General features: G+C 54.2%; 2 protein-coding genes across 15 annotated transcripts; one reads left to right on the top strand and one right to left on the bottom strand.

The window, feature by feature from the left end:
- Nucleotides 1–954: 954 nt before the first annotated feature.
- GEMIN7 (gem nuclear organelle associated protein 7) lies at nt 955–12,630 on the bottom strand. Of its 14 annotated transcripts, none has more exons than XM_057712764.1 (5): nt 12,421–12,630; nt 8,392–8,462; nt 5,352–5,761; nt 4,966–5,053; nt 958–2,494 (listed from the first exon to the last, which is right to left on the bottom strand). In XM_057712764.1, exon 5 carries the CDS (start codon nt 2,484–2,486, stop codon nt 2,100–2,102), a length of 387 nt encoding a protein of 128 aa, XP_057568747.1. In that variant the 5' UTR covers nt 2,487–2,494; nt 4,966–5,053; nt 5,352–5,761; nt 8,392–8,462; nt 12,421–12,630; the 3' UTR covers nt 958–2,099. The 14 variants fall into 14 exon arrangements, 8 of the variants coding, with proteins under 8 accessions (XP_057568751.1, XP_057568747.1, XP_057568743.1 ...); XM_057712760.1 differs by lacking the exon at nt 12,421–12,630 and adding an exon at nt 9,574–12,212; XM_057712763.1 differs by lacking the exon at nt 12,421–12,630 and adding an exon at nt 9,574–12,212 and having other exon boundaries at nt 5,439–5,761.
- Nucleotides 11,787–15,519, top strand: ZNF296 (zinc finger protein 296). The gene is made up of 3 exons (XM_057712759.1): nt 11,787–12,139; nt 12,381–12,530; nt 14,462–15,519. The coding sequence occupies exons 1-3, from the start codon at nt 11,842–11,844 to the stop codon at nt 15,436–15,438; spliced, it is 1,425 nt and encodes a 474-aa protein (XP_057568742.1). The 5' UTR covers nt 11,787–11,841; the 3' UTR covers nt 15,439–15,519.
- Nucleotides 15,520–15,772: the final 253 nt, after the last annotated feature.

Below are 15,772 nucleotides of genomic sequence, written 5' to 3'. Positions count from 1 at the left end.
CCCCCACCCCACCCCCACCCCCACCCCACCCCCACCCCGCCTCCCCGCTTCAATCTAGATACCTCATGTTTAGGCTGTCACACATTCGTCACGAGCTCGGCACGGAGAAGGGAGTGGAGTTGATAGAAATAAAAACACCTGCTTGTTGGGGCTAGGCCAACTGATAAGGAGAGAAGCAAAGGGATGGAGAACTTGAAAAGCGATAGGTGCTGTGTTGAATATATGAGTACAGGTGGGATCTTCTGCCTGAAGACGAAGCCTGTCCCCAGTTACTGGTTAGTCTCTAGCCTTCCACTTGCAGACTACAATTTCGTCAGTAACCCTCTGTATGTGGATGGAGTTATATAAAATCCAATTTAAATTTAAAAACTGAAATATGAGCCCATAAGGAATCTCATAGACCTGATTTAAGTTTTTTTGAAAACTGTACGAAGGAAGAAATTCCAAATCAAGGGACGAATCTACCAACCAAAATACCGGGTGATGGACCAAGCAGATCACCGAGCCGGTAGCGAACTAGCACGAACTCAAGCCACGCCCCACAACGGCTCGATTCAGTCGCTTAGTATTCGCATCCGCACTTTCTCCACGCTATCGCAGCCCAGCCAAAATACTCAGGGAAGGCGGGGCTAAAACCAAAAAAGGGGATATGGGGAGGCGCAAGGGACGTCGTTGCTGAGGCAACTCGAATGCTAGGCCCAGGAGTCGCCAGAGGTAGCGCTGTGAATGGACATATGCGAGCTGAGGCTTTCCACCTGCTTCATTCAACTTCATTGGCCACCACACTTTGACGACTGAAGACGAACAAGGCAAATCTCATCTACATTTAATGGAATCTTCATTTACATTCTTTTTTTAAAAAAATATTTATTTATTTGGCTGTGCCAGGTCTTAGTTATGGCATGCATGATCTAGTCCCCTGACCAGGGATGGTACCCCGGACCCCTGCACTGGGACTGAGGAGTCTTAACCACTGGACCACCAGGGAAGTCCCTCCATATACATTCTTAAATTGATGGGACTACAAAGGGGGCAGAAATTACTTTTTGAAAGTAAATCTGCTGAGGGAATTCCCTGGTGGTCCAGTGGTTAGGACTCTGTGCTTCCACTGCAGGGGGCATTGGTTTGATCCCTGATTTGGGATCCAAGATCCCCCATGCCGTGGCCAATAAATAAATAAATAAAAATAAATAAATAGATAAAAGTAAATCTGCTGAAAGACTACTAGTAACGGGCCGAAGTAAAGCGAGTAATATGGACAGCCACACTCCACAGCTGGGGGTGAAATGGAGAAGGGGCAAAGTTTCACCCAAACCCCTAATCCTCTGCCTTTTCCCAATGGTGCTGCCACACAGGGTCCGACCAGTCCCGACCATTCCCCACAAGGACGGGGGAAGCGAATCTACCCACCCAGAGGCCAGGCAATGGGGGTAGTAGCCCTTGTGGGCGACCATGTGACCCAATGCAAGCTATGGACATTCCAGCCCATCCGAAAAAGAATTCAAGTCCAAGTCTTCCAAATGTGGCATCCAGGTCACTCCAGCCGTTCCCAGAGACAAACGTTGGTCCAATCCCTTTTATCTGAGTTCCTCCCACTCCCTTAACATGTCCTCCCCTTCCTGGCCCAGCTCCAGGAGATTCAGCCCTTGGATAGCCACACTTCTATTCCCTAAATCTGATTCAATCTCTATAGGGTACATTTGAAAAAAACCAAAAAAAAACACAGGAGGCAAATTTTCCTGGGATAATTGGTTCTTTGGCAGGAGGGGAGTATTGAGGAGCATTTCCAGGGTGGCCGAACTTTGCAGCCTCTTAAATAGACAATTTCCCACTAGGTAATTTGCCTTCCTTTATTCCCTCCCTCCACCCCAAATCTTCAGGAACTGGCATGAGGCCCGTATATCTGTAGAGTTCAGAGTTCTATGAGGTAGAGCATTCCTTTCAACAGGATCTATAACTCCTGGGGTTGCTTGGAGCTTGGCTCAAAATGCCAAGTAGTTCTGAACTCTCTGGCGCCCAGAGGTCCAAGCTCAGGAGCATACGGAGGCCTGGGAGACTGTGGCTACACCCAAGGCAGAAAGATGAGCACGAGAATGTCCTTATGGCTTGAAGGTATACGAGATAATGTCACTACACCGGAGCAGCGCCTCAGCCTGCACGCCTATAGGAGTCTGCAGCTGTGACACGTAGAAGTTGGCCACGTCCAGGTCGGTGGCTCCGAAGTGGGCCATCACATGCACACCCTCGTGTAACGTGAAGCTCACCTGGTGCCCCACCATGGCGAGCAGGCTGCGGAGGTAGCGCTCCCGAAGGGCGGCTCGGGCCCGCTGTTCCTGGGATTCCCGAGATTCTTGAGACTCTGGGATTTCAGGAACCTCTGGTTTCAGGGGGGCTCTGCGTCCGTTGGGGGCAAAGCCACGGCTCAAGCCGTCGGGGCCCCGGGGGAGCCGGAGCACAGGCACAGGAATGGCCAGTGGCGTCTGCATTATCGTGGCTGTTGGGTGAAGAAGCAGAGCAGGGAGCCATTATGGGGAGTGTGGAGCTATCGGAAGACGGAGGCCTGGGAGCAGAGGCCTCTCTATCCCATTTCCTCTTAAGCTGTCCAAAACGCAACTCCTGAGTCCCCCTCCTAAAATCCGCGCCGTCCCTCTGCTAGTCACCCCCTTCCCAGGAACTGGCACCACCGCTCATGAGGCCCATGAGGGCAGGGCCCTTGCACTGCTTTTATCAGTTTTATCCCCAGTCCCTGGCAATACATATTTTATTTGCTGAAAGAACAAGTCCTGACCTCTCTCCTCTCCTCTCTCACACACAGCCCGTCCAATATATTAGGAAATGCTATCTTCCAAATAAATTCCCAGTCACACAGGAGCCGGACTGAAAGGGCCAAATCTGGGACAATTCACAAAATAATGATAGTTACAGATTATAACCCACTGAATAAAATAGAAATCCATGAGTCCATACTTATTATAAAAAAATAAATGAAGAAATAAATAAAAGGTGACGAGGGAAAAATCCTTACCATACAATGGCAGCTAAAATGATCAATGGCTGCGAAAACTTGTGGATGAACATTTGAGAAGGTCCAGGAGATCTACAAAGGCTTAAAGTACCTCCCCACAAGGTAGTCCCTGTAAAGGCTAAAGAGTAACTTTACAGTGGAGAAACCCTGTGGACACTAATGCCTAACTTAGGCATGAAAGCCACCATGTGAGTAATGGGACAAACAGACACCACGTGCATTCTGATGTGCTGGACTGAGGACAGGGCACCACTTCTGTGCTATTCCTGCCCAAAACGGAGGACCTGAATCTAATCGTGAGGCAACTCAAATTGAGGGACATTCTACCAAAAAAAAGAAGAAGAAAGAAGAATGCTTGGGGGGAAAATATATTTTTTAATAAAAAAAAATATACATATATATATATATATTCACAACCTAATAGTTCTCACTCTGTCTACTGCCAATGTCTCAGTCCAGACACCATCAGTTCCTGCCTGGACTACTGAAGTCAACTCCTCACTGGACTCCTGATTCCACCTTCACCCGCTGCCAGTCTGTCCCCACACGCAGCCAGAGGGACCGTGTTAATGCCTGAGTCAGATCACATCCCTTCTCTGCTTGGAGCCTTCCCCTGGCTTCCGTCTTGCTCAGAGTCAAAGCCAAAGTCCTCACCACAGCCCTCAAGGCCCTGAGTGCTCCACATCACGCCAGCACCCTCGCTGCGCGCCACGCTTACTCTCTCCACCCAGCCACGCTGGCCTCTCTGCTGGGCTTCAAGCTCGCCTGGCACACTCTCTTTGTGGGCCCTGGTACTTGCAGTTCCCTCTGCCTGTACCTCCTCTCCCAATCCCTGACTACCCAGGCTTCAAGATCTACCCCTCAGCCACCTCCATCCAAGTTGGCTTCCTCATTCTTTGCAGCACACACCACTCCTACATGTGACGTTGTCTATTCATTTTTCTGCTTATGGTCTTTCTCCCTGAGAGATGCCTGCCTCCCCACAAGCAGTGACCTTGCTTTTTTCACACTGCTGTAGCCCCAGCTCCTGAACACTGAGTGGCACAGAGACCAGGCTCCATAAATACTGTTTCTGCTGGAATGAATGGAGTGCAAGTTGAGCTCCCAGGCCTGTATAGCTGGGTGATTTCAAGGAAGAGACAGTTTCCTCTCCCAATGTGTAGAGAAATGGCAGCAACGGCCACCTCTGCTTGTTATCCGAATTCAACAGGCTCACGTGGGACAGGGCCTATTACGTACTAGGTTCTCCATAAAAGTTAGTTACAACTGAATAACAACTGTATTCGTATTAGTACTGCTGTATGATCTAGGGTAAGCTGCTTAACTGGTCTGTGCCTCAGTTTCCCCATCTATAAAATGGAGGTGATAAGAGGACCAACCTGACAGGGTTGTCACGGGGACTAAATGACCTAACAAATGTGCAAGTTTAGAACTTGCCTGGAACATATTAAACGCTACTGCACTGAGGTGTCTGGGGGTTTCTTGTGGGTTTTTGGTTTTTTTTTTTGTTTTTTGGGGGGGTTGTTTTTGTTTTATTGAAGTATAGTTGGTTTACAATTTGTGTTAGTTTCAGGTGTACAGCAAAGTGATGCGGTCATACATATATATGTAAATATATATATATATATTCTTTTTCAGATTCTTTTCTCTTATAGTTTATTACAAAATATTGAGTAGAGTTCCCTGTGCTGTACAGCAGGTCCTTGTTGGTTATCTGTTTTATACACAGTGGTGTGTGTATGTTAATCCCAAACTCTTAATTTGTCCTCCCCTGTCAGCACTGATGCTGATTGCATGTAGAGAGATGCTGGCTTTGTGGGCAGGAGGAGAGAGCAGGGTCTAAGTTTCAGGCAGCTGCATCCCTCCCTCTTCTCTGAAGTGATTAACTGAAGTGACTGACACATATCAGGCACCCAGGGTCCCATCCCGGGACCACTCACCATACAGGGGTGACTGGGATTGTCCTTTTTCTTGTGAGGCTCTTCCTGTCTCTGCAGCTCAGCTGTCAGCTCCTTGCAAGAATGGATCCTGCAGAGAAATGGACCAGGGTTTCTCACCTTCAGCACTATTGACAGTTGGGCCTGGACTATTCTTTGCCGTGTTGCTGGGGGGCTGTGCTGTGCATAGGTGTAGGGTTTTCGCCGCATCCCTGGCCTCTGCTCACTAGCTGCCGGTGGCGTCCCCCACCCCCACCCCAAGTTTCAACAGCTAAACATGTCTCCACTGGAAATACCTTGGTAGGAGAATTATATCCCAATAAAGCCATGTTTTTAAAAAAAGATCTCCATACATTGCCAAATGCCCTGGGGGACAAAAAGAAAATCACCTCTGGTTGAGAACCGAGGCAGACAAATAGGTAGAGGGTGGGAACGATAACTACTGAACACGTGAACACAGTCACAGCCTCACGGACACTTAAAGAGGGGCAGTTTGACAGTCTCCACGAAAACTGCAAGCAGGGACTTCCCTGGTGGTCCAGTGGTGAGGACTCACTGCTTCCACTGCCGGGGGCCAGGGCTCGATCCCCGGTTGGGGAACTAAGATCCCGCAAGCCACATCGCTTGGCCTAAAAACGAATAAACAAGCAAAAACACTGCAAACACACGTGGGTCATTCAGCCCATGGAGAGCCCAGGGTGGAGGCTTTTAGCTGTCCACCTTTCTTTACCTTTTGAATTCTGTTTGAATTTGAATCTGTTCTGAATCTGTATAACCTTTTCAAAAGAATCTTGAAATTCTAGTTTTAAAAAAGGAAGGGACATATCAGAATGCTTCCACATCCCTTAAAAAAATGTTTGATCCTCTGTCAGGAATCTGAACTCCCTCTCCTAGCCTTACTGTCACCCACTCCCCAAACCTCTTTCTGTCCCTGACCAGGACCTTTCCCAGCCCGTGTAACTAGCTGCCTAGTCCTCCTGATCGGACACCCCCACGGGTGGCCCAAATCTTATTAGCAAGACATATAGCAGAGGTTAGCAAATCTTTGCACAGGGCCTGATGGTAAATTTTAGGCTTTGTGGGCCACAGGGTCTCTGTCACAACTACTCAACTCTGCCAGAGTAGCAGGAAAGTAGCCAGACAACACAGAAACACGTGGAAACACGGCTGTGCTCCAATAAAACCTTACTTATGGGGACACTGATACTGAATTTTATATACTTTCATGCTCCACAAAATAGTTTTTTTTTTTAGTCTCCCAACCACTTAAAAATGCAAAACCCACTCTCAGCTCTCGAGCCATACAAGAACCAGTGGCAGGCCACAGCGCACCACATGGCATGGGGGCGGGGGCGTGGACTAGGGGGCAGCAGGTGGGTCCCAGCCCTCCCACATTCACCACAAGGGGTCTGCGCAGATCACTGCAACTCTACCAGCAGCCTCCCTGCTCTGGTTGGTCATCTGCGAAATGAAACATTAAAAAAAGACCTCCTAGGGCTGTCGGGAAAATCTTTCAGGGGGAGGCTGCTGATTATACAGGCAAAGGACATCCCATGGTATCCTGGACTCTCCGCTTTCTCTCCCGCCCACATCCAATCCTTCAGTCAAGTTTGTCAGCTTCACCCTCAAAAGTGCATCCAGAATCCTGGAACTTCTCACCACCCCTACTCTGCCCTGTCCTTGGTCCAGCCACCATCACTTCCCAGCTGGACTATTTCAGTAGCCTCCACACTGGGCTCCTGGCCTCCACCTTCACTCCAGTCTGTTCCCCACATGGCTGTCAGAGGGATCCTCCTGTTAGAACTAAGTCTGATCACACCCCTCATCTGCTCAGAGTTCTACATGGCTCCCACCCCACCCGGCGCAAAAGCAAAAGTCAATGGCTACAAGGCCCTATCACCTCTCTGAACTGCCCTTCTACCCTTTGGTCTCTGTTGTCAGGCCCTGAAAATGCCAAGCACATTCCTGCCTCAGGGCCTTTGCGTGAGCTGTTCTTACTGGCTGGAACCCTCTTCCATATGGGAGACATACATATATTTCCAGATACTTGGCTCACCTTCCTCCCTTACTTCACTCAGGTCACTGCTCAAATATCAACTTTACAGGGAGGAAAGTAATAGCCCTTTCACCCTACAGTATCTTTTTTATTTCACAGCACCATCACCTCCTTACAATATGCATTTACTTGTTTGTCTATGTGCTGTCTGTTCTGCCACATAACAATAATCCTTTGAGAGAAGGGACATGTCTGATTACTTCACAACTTCATCCCCAGCCCCAATTAGGGCCTGGCAATGGAGGGGGACTCAGTAAATATTCGTGGAAGGATTCGCTGCCCCTGTTATCTGAGTGCCTGCTCTGTGCCTGGCCCATGCTGGGTGGTGCTAGAGACACAGCGGGGAGTGAAAGAGCTGGGCCTGGCCCTTCTGGGCTCACAGTCCAGTGGAAGATACATACTGGGTCTCCAGACAATGATGACCCAGAGTGGGCAGGGCTGGAATGAAGGAGCCAGGGGGGCTCATGAGCCCAGAGGGGACACCTGGCCCTGCCTGGAGGGTAAGAGGTAGTTTCCAGGAAGGGGCTCAGGAAAGATCTCTCTGATAAAGTTACATTGGAGCCAAGACCGGAATGAAATGAGGAATTGAGCCATGTGCAGATCTCGGGGAAAGCATTCCAATCTGAGGGAACAGCAGATGCAAAGCCCATGGAAGGGAGACTGAGGCACAGCAAGGAGGCACAGTGTGCAGGAGGTTGGGGCAAGGGCAGAACGTGCAGCCCCTTGAGGACTTGGGTCTCTCCAGGGGCTGGTTCTGAACAGAGGAGGGGCAGGGTCTGACTTTGGTGTTCACGGGATCCCTCTGCCTGCTGCACGAAGAATGGACTGTGAGGGGCAAAGAGAGAAGCAGGGAGCCCAGTGAGGAAGCCACACGTAGTGGCCTGAGCGATGGTGTCTGGAAGTGGGGGTGGGGTGAGGAGAAGTTATTGGATTAGGCTCTCTTTTGAGGGTTGAGAGCCCTTATTATCTGCTAATGGACTAAGCAGTGCCAAGGGAGACTCCCAGGTTTTTGCCTGATGGGCAAGACCACCACGAATGGGATTAATGGGATTGCTACATTTTCATTATCTCACCACTATGGCTGTGAATGAGATTAAGGGATATATACATTTTCTAATATATCTGTACCACTGCATTTCCAGCTTAGTCAAGGGTCATCATTCCCCTGGGCTTTGTCCCAACCTAGGTTAGCACTTGATTGATTTAAGGGGAAATATTCTCCTCTCTGGGGCTAGTACTTAATGAAGGACTGATGGGAATTATTCAAGTGACCAAAGAGTTATGTTCAATCCCTGGATAAAACAAAATTAAACGTGGGCCAGTGTAAGTCATGTTTTCCTCATTAGGAAAAACAAAAAAAGATTTGGTCATACCTGTACAATCCCCGTTTTCCCGAAGAGGAAACTGAAGCTGGGCAATGCCAAATCATTTACTGGGTGCAAGCCTGTGAATGGCAGGAAAAGGGAGCAAACCCACGTTGGTCTGATAACAGAGTCAGGGCCATCACCCCTGCCCTATGCAAAAGGGCAGTTTTTTCAGCCACCAGAGCAGACGAGCCGTTGGAGGTTTCAGAGGCAAGGCGTGACCAGATAAGAAACTGGTTTGAGAAAGGTCACATAGGGTGTGCCCAAGAGAGCAAAAGCAAGCATTATCCAGTCTCCCTGGTGACCAAGCTTGAGAGTCCTTTATCCTGTCAGTCTCCAAGCCAAGGATTTCCTGCCCAAGTTTCAGGAAAGAAGGTCCAAACCCCTTCCCCACTAGAAAAACTAAAGTGCCCATCACCTGGGTCAATGGCAGGGACAGGAGATTCACAGACTTCCGTCCTTGGGGAATCAGTGCTCACTTTCAAGAAAAATATTTAGCTAACCATTCGGTTGCCTGGTAAGGAACCAGCTGAGTTACCAGTTTAACAGCAAAGACCCCAGACCTAATTAACCGAGATACTGACCAGTCGACACCCACCCCATGGGCGGGCCCCGTCTGGATGCAAATTAGCTAAATGGGGCCTCCCGTGAGGATCTGGACCCCAAACGCAGAATTCTGACCCGTCCCCCCCGCCCCCCTCCGCTTACTGGGTCGGTCAGTTTCCTTTCGGTTCCGCCCTGGCCACCCATCGCTCTGCTTTTCTTATTCTAAGTAGGTCCTCCCGGCCCTCAGGCGTCCACTCCCCACTCCGCCCGGGGCTGGACCTTCTTCCCACCTCCCGGCTCAGATTAGGCGAGCGATTCCACTCCAGGAAAGGAGGGAGTCTGAAGACTGAAGCCGTTATTACTGTTATTACCATCGTCATTATTATTTTCCCGAGGGGGTGCATTCCGCCCCGCCCCACCCCCCACCCCACCCCACCCGGGGCGCGGGAATGTCTCTGCTGCTGCGTTCGGAACCAGAGTCCCGGGTGCAGGCGTTCGGGGACCAGAACGCCCCAGCAGCCGGCGTTGCAGGCGCGGACCCGCCTCTTCCCGCCACTCCGGGTCTTGCACGCGAGTGGGCGTCGCGGGCCGGGGCCGGGGAGCGGGAACGTGCTCGCGACCCACCAGCAACGCGCCCGCACTCACCGAAGTCCGCGGCGGCTGGCGCCCCTCACTTCCGCCGGCGCCCTCGCTGCAGAGGCCCGGGCGGGCCGCGAGCCGCCGAGCCTGGGTTCCGCCCGCGCCGCCGCCGGCGCCCCACGTGGTCACGGGCGGGCTCGCGGGCTCGGAAGCCAGCACAGATCCGGCGCTTAGATCTCAGTCTGCGAGGTGGGGACGTCCAGGATCCCCATGTTACAGGAGAAGAAATCGAGGCCCCTCCCGTCTGAGTTAACGGCAGATTGCACCCCCGTCCCCCTACACGTGCACACTCCTACCCCTCACCTCCAGTCCGAACCCCACCTGCCGTATTTCATCATGCTCTCAGAAGCCAAGCACCAGGCAAAACAGCCTTGGAGAGCAGCAGCTGGGAGAGACCAGAGGCGGTCACTTTGTCCTGCAGCCCTCCCCACAGCCGCATCTTACACAGGGGCAAACTGAAGCCCTGAAAGGCAAAATGTCTGGCCTGAGGTGGAAATTCGCTCCTCTGGGCTCCGAATTCACTTCTTCCACACGGTTTCACTAAGGCAGGGGCCTTGTGGGCCTCAGCTTCCCACTGGATCCTCGAAACCCAGTGCCTGGTACACAGACCCTCTGCAAATATCTTTTGAAAGAATGCACGTAGCAGGAGCTCAGTACACAATTTGTTAACTGAACTACGAACGATTCGGGCCTCTGTTTGTGAACAAGATGGACTTGGCTCCTGCCATCTCAGAACCTACATTCTAGGGAGGCTTTGAAGGACACAGCAGGTTATTACATGAACAAATACATCGACAAAATCCTTCAGGGCTTGACAAGGATGTGAAAGGAATAAAATAAGAGCAGTGGGATAACGGGTGGCAGGGTTGGAGGAGCTTGGGTGGTCAGGGGCGGTGGCACTGAAGAGGAAGCCACTTTAAGTAATAGATGGGAAACCTGAGGCCCAGGAGGGAACTCGGGACAGATGGAGGTCATGGAGTGTAAATTGTAAGGCCTTCAGCAGGGTGGGGCTACTTTAGATCCTGTGGTCAGGGAGGTCCTCTGCTCTCTGGAGGACAATTGAGCTGAGACCTGAATAACAATATGAGGAACCCTCAGGCCTGCAGCGGCACTCTGGGAGATTAGCATGTGAAATTCCCTCGGTGCTGGGCTGGGGACACGGCAGGCAGGGGCAGACTGACCCTGGCCCTGACCTCAGGGGGCTTGTGTTGGGGGAAGGGGACAGTACACAAACAGCTCTAGGTCGTGATGTGGTCGGTGCCAGGAAGAAAAAAAAAAACTTGCAGGGTTGGAGGGTGGGGCAGGGTGTTGATGCCACTTCAAATAGTGATCAGAGAGAGCAGCTCTGAGGAGGGAAGTTCGAGGAGGCCCCCGCGGAGGGAGGCAAGACAGTAGGCTCTTTGGTTTTAATGACGATTCCACGTCTAGGAGCACAAAGTATATGACCACGACCCTCCTCTGCTCAAACCCTCCCAAGGCTTCTGTCTCAGAAAACCCAAAGACTTTAAAGTGGTCAAAGGATGCCCTTGGAGCTGACCTCGTTTTCTCACAGAACTCAATCAATACAGAACTCCTTCAATACACAGGCCTGGCATGGCGAGGAAACTGTGGACCCACCCCCACCCCCACCCCAGTAATCCTGTCCCTTTATAATCTTTCCTAGAATTTTTTTTTCCCCTCTGTGGCACTTGTCATGGCAGGCACTCTATATTTTACAGTTATCTTGTTGAGAGTCTGTCTCCCCGAACGAATAATCTGCATGAGGCCGGGGTTATTGTCTGTTTTGTATCCTGCTGCATCCCCAGTGCTTAGTCCAGAACCTGGCGCACAGTAGGCGCTCAGTCAGTGTTTGCCCGAGGAATTTTTATTGTAATGCATTTCATGGAATAGACCAGATTACTATCAGGCACCTAGGTAGAAACGAGGCCCCTACCATTTTCTCGCTTGGCGGGGTGTGTGGGCACCGTGTGCCTCAGTTTCCGCCAGCCCGAAAACGGGATTTGGGAATAGCTGTTTCTCTGCTTGGTTGTGTGAGCTCATGAGCTTTAAGATTTGATCACTTAGAGAAACGCAGGGGGCATGGTCCTGATTAAGTTTGGCTGAGGGTGGGGCAGTCCTCTCCCGTCAGGCCCCGCCTCGGTGGGCGGAGCCACGGGCCGGGCCAGCACGTGTAAGAGTTCGCCGCGGGTCGCCGCAGTCACTCACCTGGGCGCCTCGGTCTGAGCGCGCACGGCTCGCGAGTCCTCCGCCCGCCAGTCCGCCTGCCCGTGACCCATGTCCCGCCGCAAGGCCGGCTGCATGCCTCGCCGATTAGAGCCCTCGCCCGCCGCCAACTCAGACGACGAGATGGAGATGCCCGACCTCGTCATCGATGTGAAGCCCGAGCCGGACCTGCGGCCCCTACAGGCCCCGGGGCTAGGGCCCTTCAAGCCGAAGGAAATGCCCGCGCCGGGGCGGTTCGAGGGCGAAACCCGCCACTCCCCCGGCCCCGTGCTCGCCGGCGGCCTCATCCACGCCCTCGGCCTGCGCAACCAGTGGGCACCGTGGACGCCGCTGACCCCGAGCCCTCCCGGTGAGCGCCCCCTGCCCCTGCCCCGGGCCCGCCTCCCTCCCCTCTCTCTCGGGTGGGACTTCCTTCTCGGGGCACCTACCCCCCGCCGCCCCCCCCCCCCCAATCCTGCCCCTGCCTTATTTTCCTCACCAGGTCCTGGCCTCCAGCCCCCCTTTTGACCTTCGGGTTTCCCCTCTTCCTCGGAACCCCCAGGCCCCATCCTGGCCCCACCCCACGCTCACCACCCGCTTCCTCCCTGCAGACCGCCAGCCGTGGACCGACAAACACCCAGATCTGTTGACCTGCGGCCGCTGCCTGCAGACCTTCCCGTTGGAGGCCATCACTGCTTTCATGGACCACAAGAAGCTGGGCTGTCAGCTCTTCAGAGGCTCCAGCCCCTGCCAGGGCTCAGGTGAGTTAAGCCGGGATGCAGTCCCCGGTGTCAAGTTCAAGGGCCTGGCTTCCTGTGGGAGAAGGGGCTGAGCTGGACCGGCGGGGCAGTGAGCACTACTTCCCCTTTCTGGCTCCCCACCGGGTGCAGTCTAGGCGTGGCCAGGGCCTGCCCTGTCCTAGGGCTGAGACTAGTGGTGGTGAGGAGGGTGGGTGAGGGCGGGGGCTGGGCAGGGAAGGAGGGCCACCCACAGGGTGTGGCCAGCCCCAGAAGACTGGTCTGGGGATTTGCCATACACACACCCCCAATCTGGTTTCACTTCTCCTTCCCCTTGGACAGAAATAACTGGCCAGGTGGCTGGACCCGTGTGGCAGTAGGGGGGACCTCTGGGGAGGGCAGCAGCCTGGGGGAGGGGAGCAGAGGCCAGCTGGACTGGGGGTGTCGTCACCCCCTTCCACCTCTATCACTTCTGATTGAGATGCTGGGCATTTGCTCAGAGCCAGGGAAGGGGCTTCTGGCTTCTCTCCCTGATGGAATCTCCCAGCCTTGCATGCTGGGAAGCCCCTGTTTTGAGCCAGGTCCTGGGTGTGTGGACACCTGGGTTCCTCCCCTTGGGTAGGAGTTAAAACCCTTAACTTGGGACTAGACTCTGACTGTGGGGCTTATCCACAGCTCTGGGCTTCCAGCCCCTGGACCACGTGCCCCTGGGATTTGTGAGAAATGGAATTAGATTCAGGGCTGGGCCGCAGAGAGGGTCCTGTAGTGGGAAGAGGGCAGGAGGAATTATGATTGGCTCAGCTGTAGAGTTAGGCCTGGTGGGCAAAGGAAGGGCTGTGATGGGATCATTGGGACAATACACTCTGGGATGCTTGGACTTGGGAGAACTGTGGACACCTCAGCTAATGTTTACTGAGGCTTGATGCACCAGAACTCTCAGCTCGTTCTGAGGTCATAGCACGTCTCAAAGGGAGAAGACCCCTAGGACCCCCATATTCTAGCAGATGAGGAACCTGAGGCTCAGGGAGGGATATGTCTCGCCCAAGATCACACAGCTAGGGAGCAGGAGAGCCAACTGGAAGTCAGGCCTGGCTGACCCTCTCCAACCCCTACCTCTGCGCTTGACCCTGGTGTTGCATCAGGAAAGCCACCCCCATCCAAGACATAAAGGCAAACGGATCAGGCAGTACCTTACTGATAATAACCGGAGGGTCGGAAGAAAACATCTGATTTGGAAGACTCAATTTGGGTTCCATGCAGAGGGAGGGGGACCTAGCGCACTACCCCCACCCCACCTCTCTAGGTGGCTGCTACCCTTCTCCCCACTTAGACCTTGGCCCCCTCCTCTGTAAGGCAGGCTAAGGATCATGCATGGGACCCAGGACTTGGGGCCTGACACAGAAACCCACTTAGCTATCAAGAGCTGTTTTTACTATTAAACCCCTCATTTCTGTTGAAACCCCAGCTCCACCCCTTCCTAGCTGTGTGACCTTGGGGAAAGGTCTCTTTGCCTCAGTTTTCCCTGGAAAATGGCGGTCTTATTTCCTGTCTTGAAGGAAAGTTGTGAGAGGCAGCTGAGCCCGGCAGGTGCCTAGCACACTGAATTGGGTCACCTCTTCAGCAAGGCCCTCCCGACCCCAATATAAAATACCACCCCACCCCCACCCCCGTCCATCACTCTGCTCTTTTAACTTTTTCTTGAAGATTTTTCAAACCCAAAGAAAATCCCCAAGTACTCATCACCAATGCAAGGATTTTCCTTGCTTCTTGTCTGTCTGCCCGCCTGCCTCTCTCAACACCAGCTTCCCGAGGGCAGGGAGCCTCTCGCCTCTTACTGCTGCCTCTCAGCTCCTGGAATAGAGCCTCTCCCCCAGCAGGTGTCCAGCTGGAGCTGGGAAGTGCAACTGCTCTGACTTGCCTGACACACTAACCCCTGGCCCTTCTTTTGCCTGCAGAGCGCGAGGACCTGAAGGCCTTGAGCTGCCTCCGCTGTGGCCGACAGTTCATGGGAGCCTGGAAACTGCTGCGCCACGCCCAGTGGGACCACGGACTGTCCATCTACCAGACGGAACCCGAGGCCCCGGAGGCCCCGCTGCTGGGCCTGGCCGAGGTGGCCGCGGCCGTGTCGGCAGTGCTAAGGCCAGAAGCCGAGGCCAAGGGATCCCGGGTGGGACCCACTCGGCGGAGCCCCACGTGCCCCGTGTGCAAGAAGACCCTCAGCTCCTTCAGCAACCTCAAGGTGCACATGCGCTCACACACGGGCGAACGGCCCTACGCCTGCGACCAGTGTCCCTACGCCTGCGCCCAGAGCAGCAAGCTGAACCGACACAAGAAGACCCATCGGCAGCTGCGGCCCCAGAGCCCCTGCACAGCCGACGCCAGTCAGGAGCAGGCCTCTGCCGCCCCTCCGGAGCCGGCCGCCCATGCTGCCGCCCCCGCCAGCATCCTCCCGTGCAGGGGCGGAGAGGGGGCTGGAGCAGCCGCCACGGCAGGGCTCCAGGAACCCGGGGCTCCTGGCGGTGGGGCTCAGGCGGGCCCGGGTGGTGACGGCTGGGGAGCAGACACCAAGGAGCGGAGAGCTAACCCCGAGAAGAGCCAGAAGACGTCGCCCAAGAAGACGCCAAAGCCAGTGGGCAAGAGCCGGGGGCCCGGGCCCGGGGGCAGCTGCGAGTACTGCGGGAAGCATTTCACCAACAGCAGCAACCTGACGGTGCACCGGCGCTCGCACACGGGCGAGCGGCCCTATGCCTGCGAGCTCTGCTCCTACGCCTGCGCCCAGAGCAGCAAGCTCAACCGCCACCGCCGCATGCACGGCCTAGGGCCCGATGGGCCCCGCTTCGAGTGCCCCCACTGCTGCGTGCCCTTCGGCCTGCGGGCCACCCTGGACAAGCACCTGCGGCAGAAGCACCCTGAGGTGGCTGGGGACGCCTGAGCCTCGGGAATGCCCCCCCCCCGCCATACCCTGAACCACTGTAAACCACTTCTGTGACATCCCCCCCGCAAGTAAATCCTCCCTTCCCACAGGTACACGTGTTTGGACTCTGGCTTTCTTGGGGTGTCTGAGGTGGGGTGGGAGGCTTCCCTCCGTAGGGTGGACAGCTGGACAGACCGGTTTGGAACAACGAGGTGAGGGGAAAGGCCAGCCCCCAGTGCCTGGGGCACAGCGGGACTGGCACAGAAAGCTGTGCTCCCGGTTCCCAGTGTGGGCGAGGCCAGGGCAGGGGCCGAGGCAAGGGTGGGGAGAGGCCTGGACCTGTCACCAGAGG

Source organism: Hippopotamus amphibius, chromosome 16 (genome assembly GCF_030028045.1).
Source record: "Hippopotamus amphibius kiboko isolate mHipAmp2 chromosome 16, mHipAmp2.hap2, whole genome shotgun sequence".
Taxonomy (NCBI): Eukaryota; Metazoa; Chordata; class Mammalia; order Artiodactyla; family Hippopotamidae; genus Hippopotamus; species Hippopotamus amphibius.
This window is presented reverse-complemented; position numbering and strand designations above follow the sequence as displayed.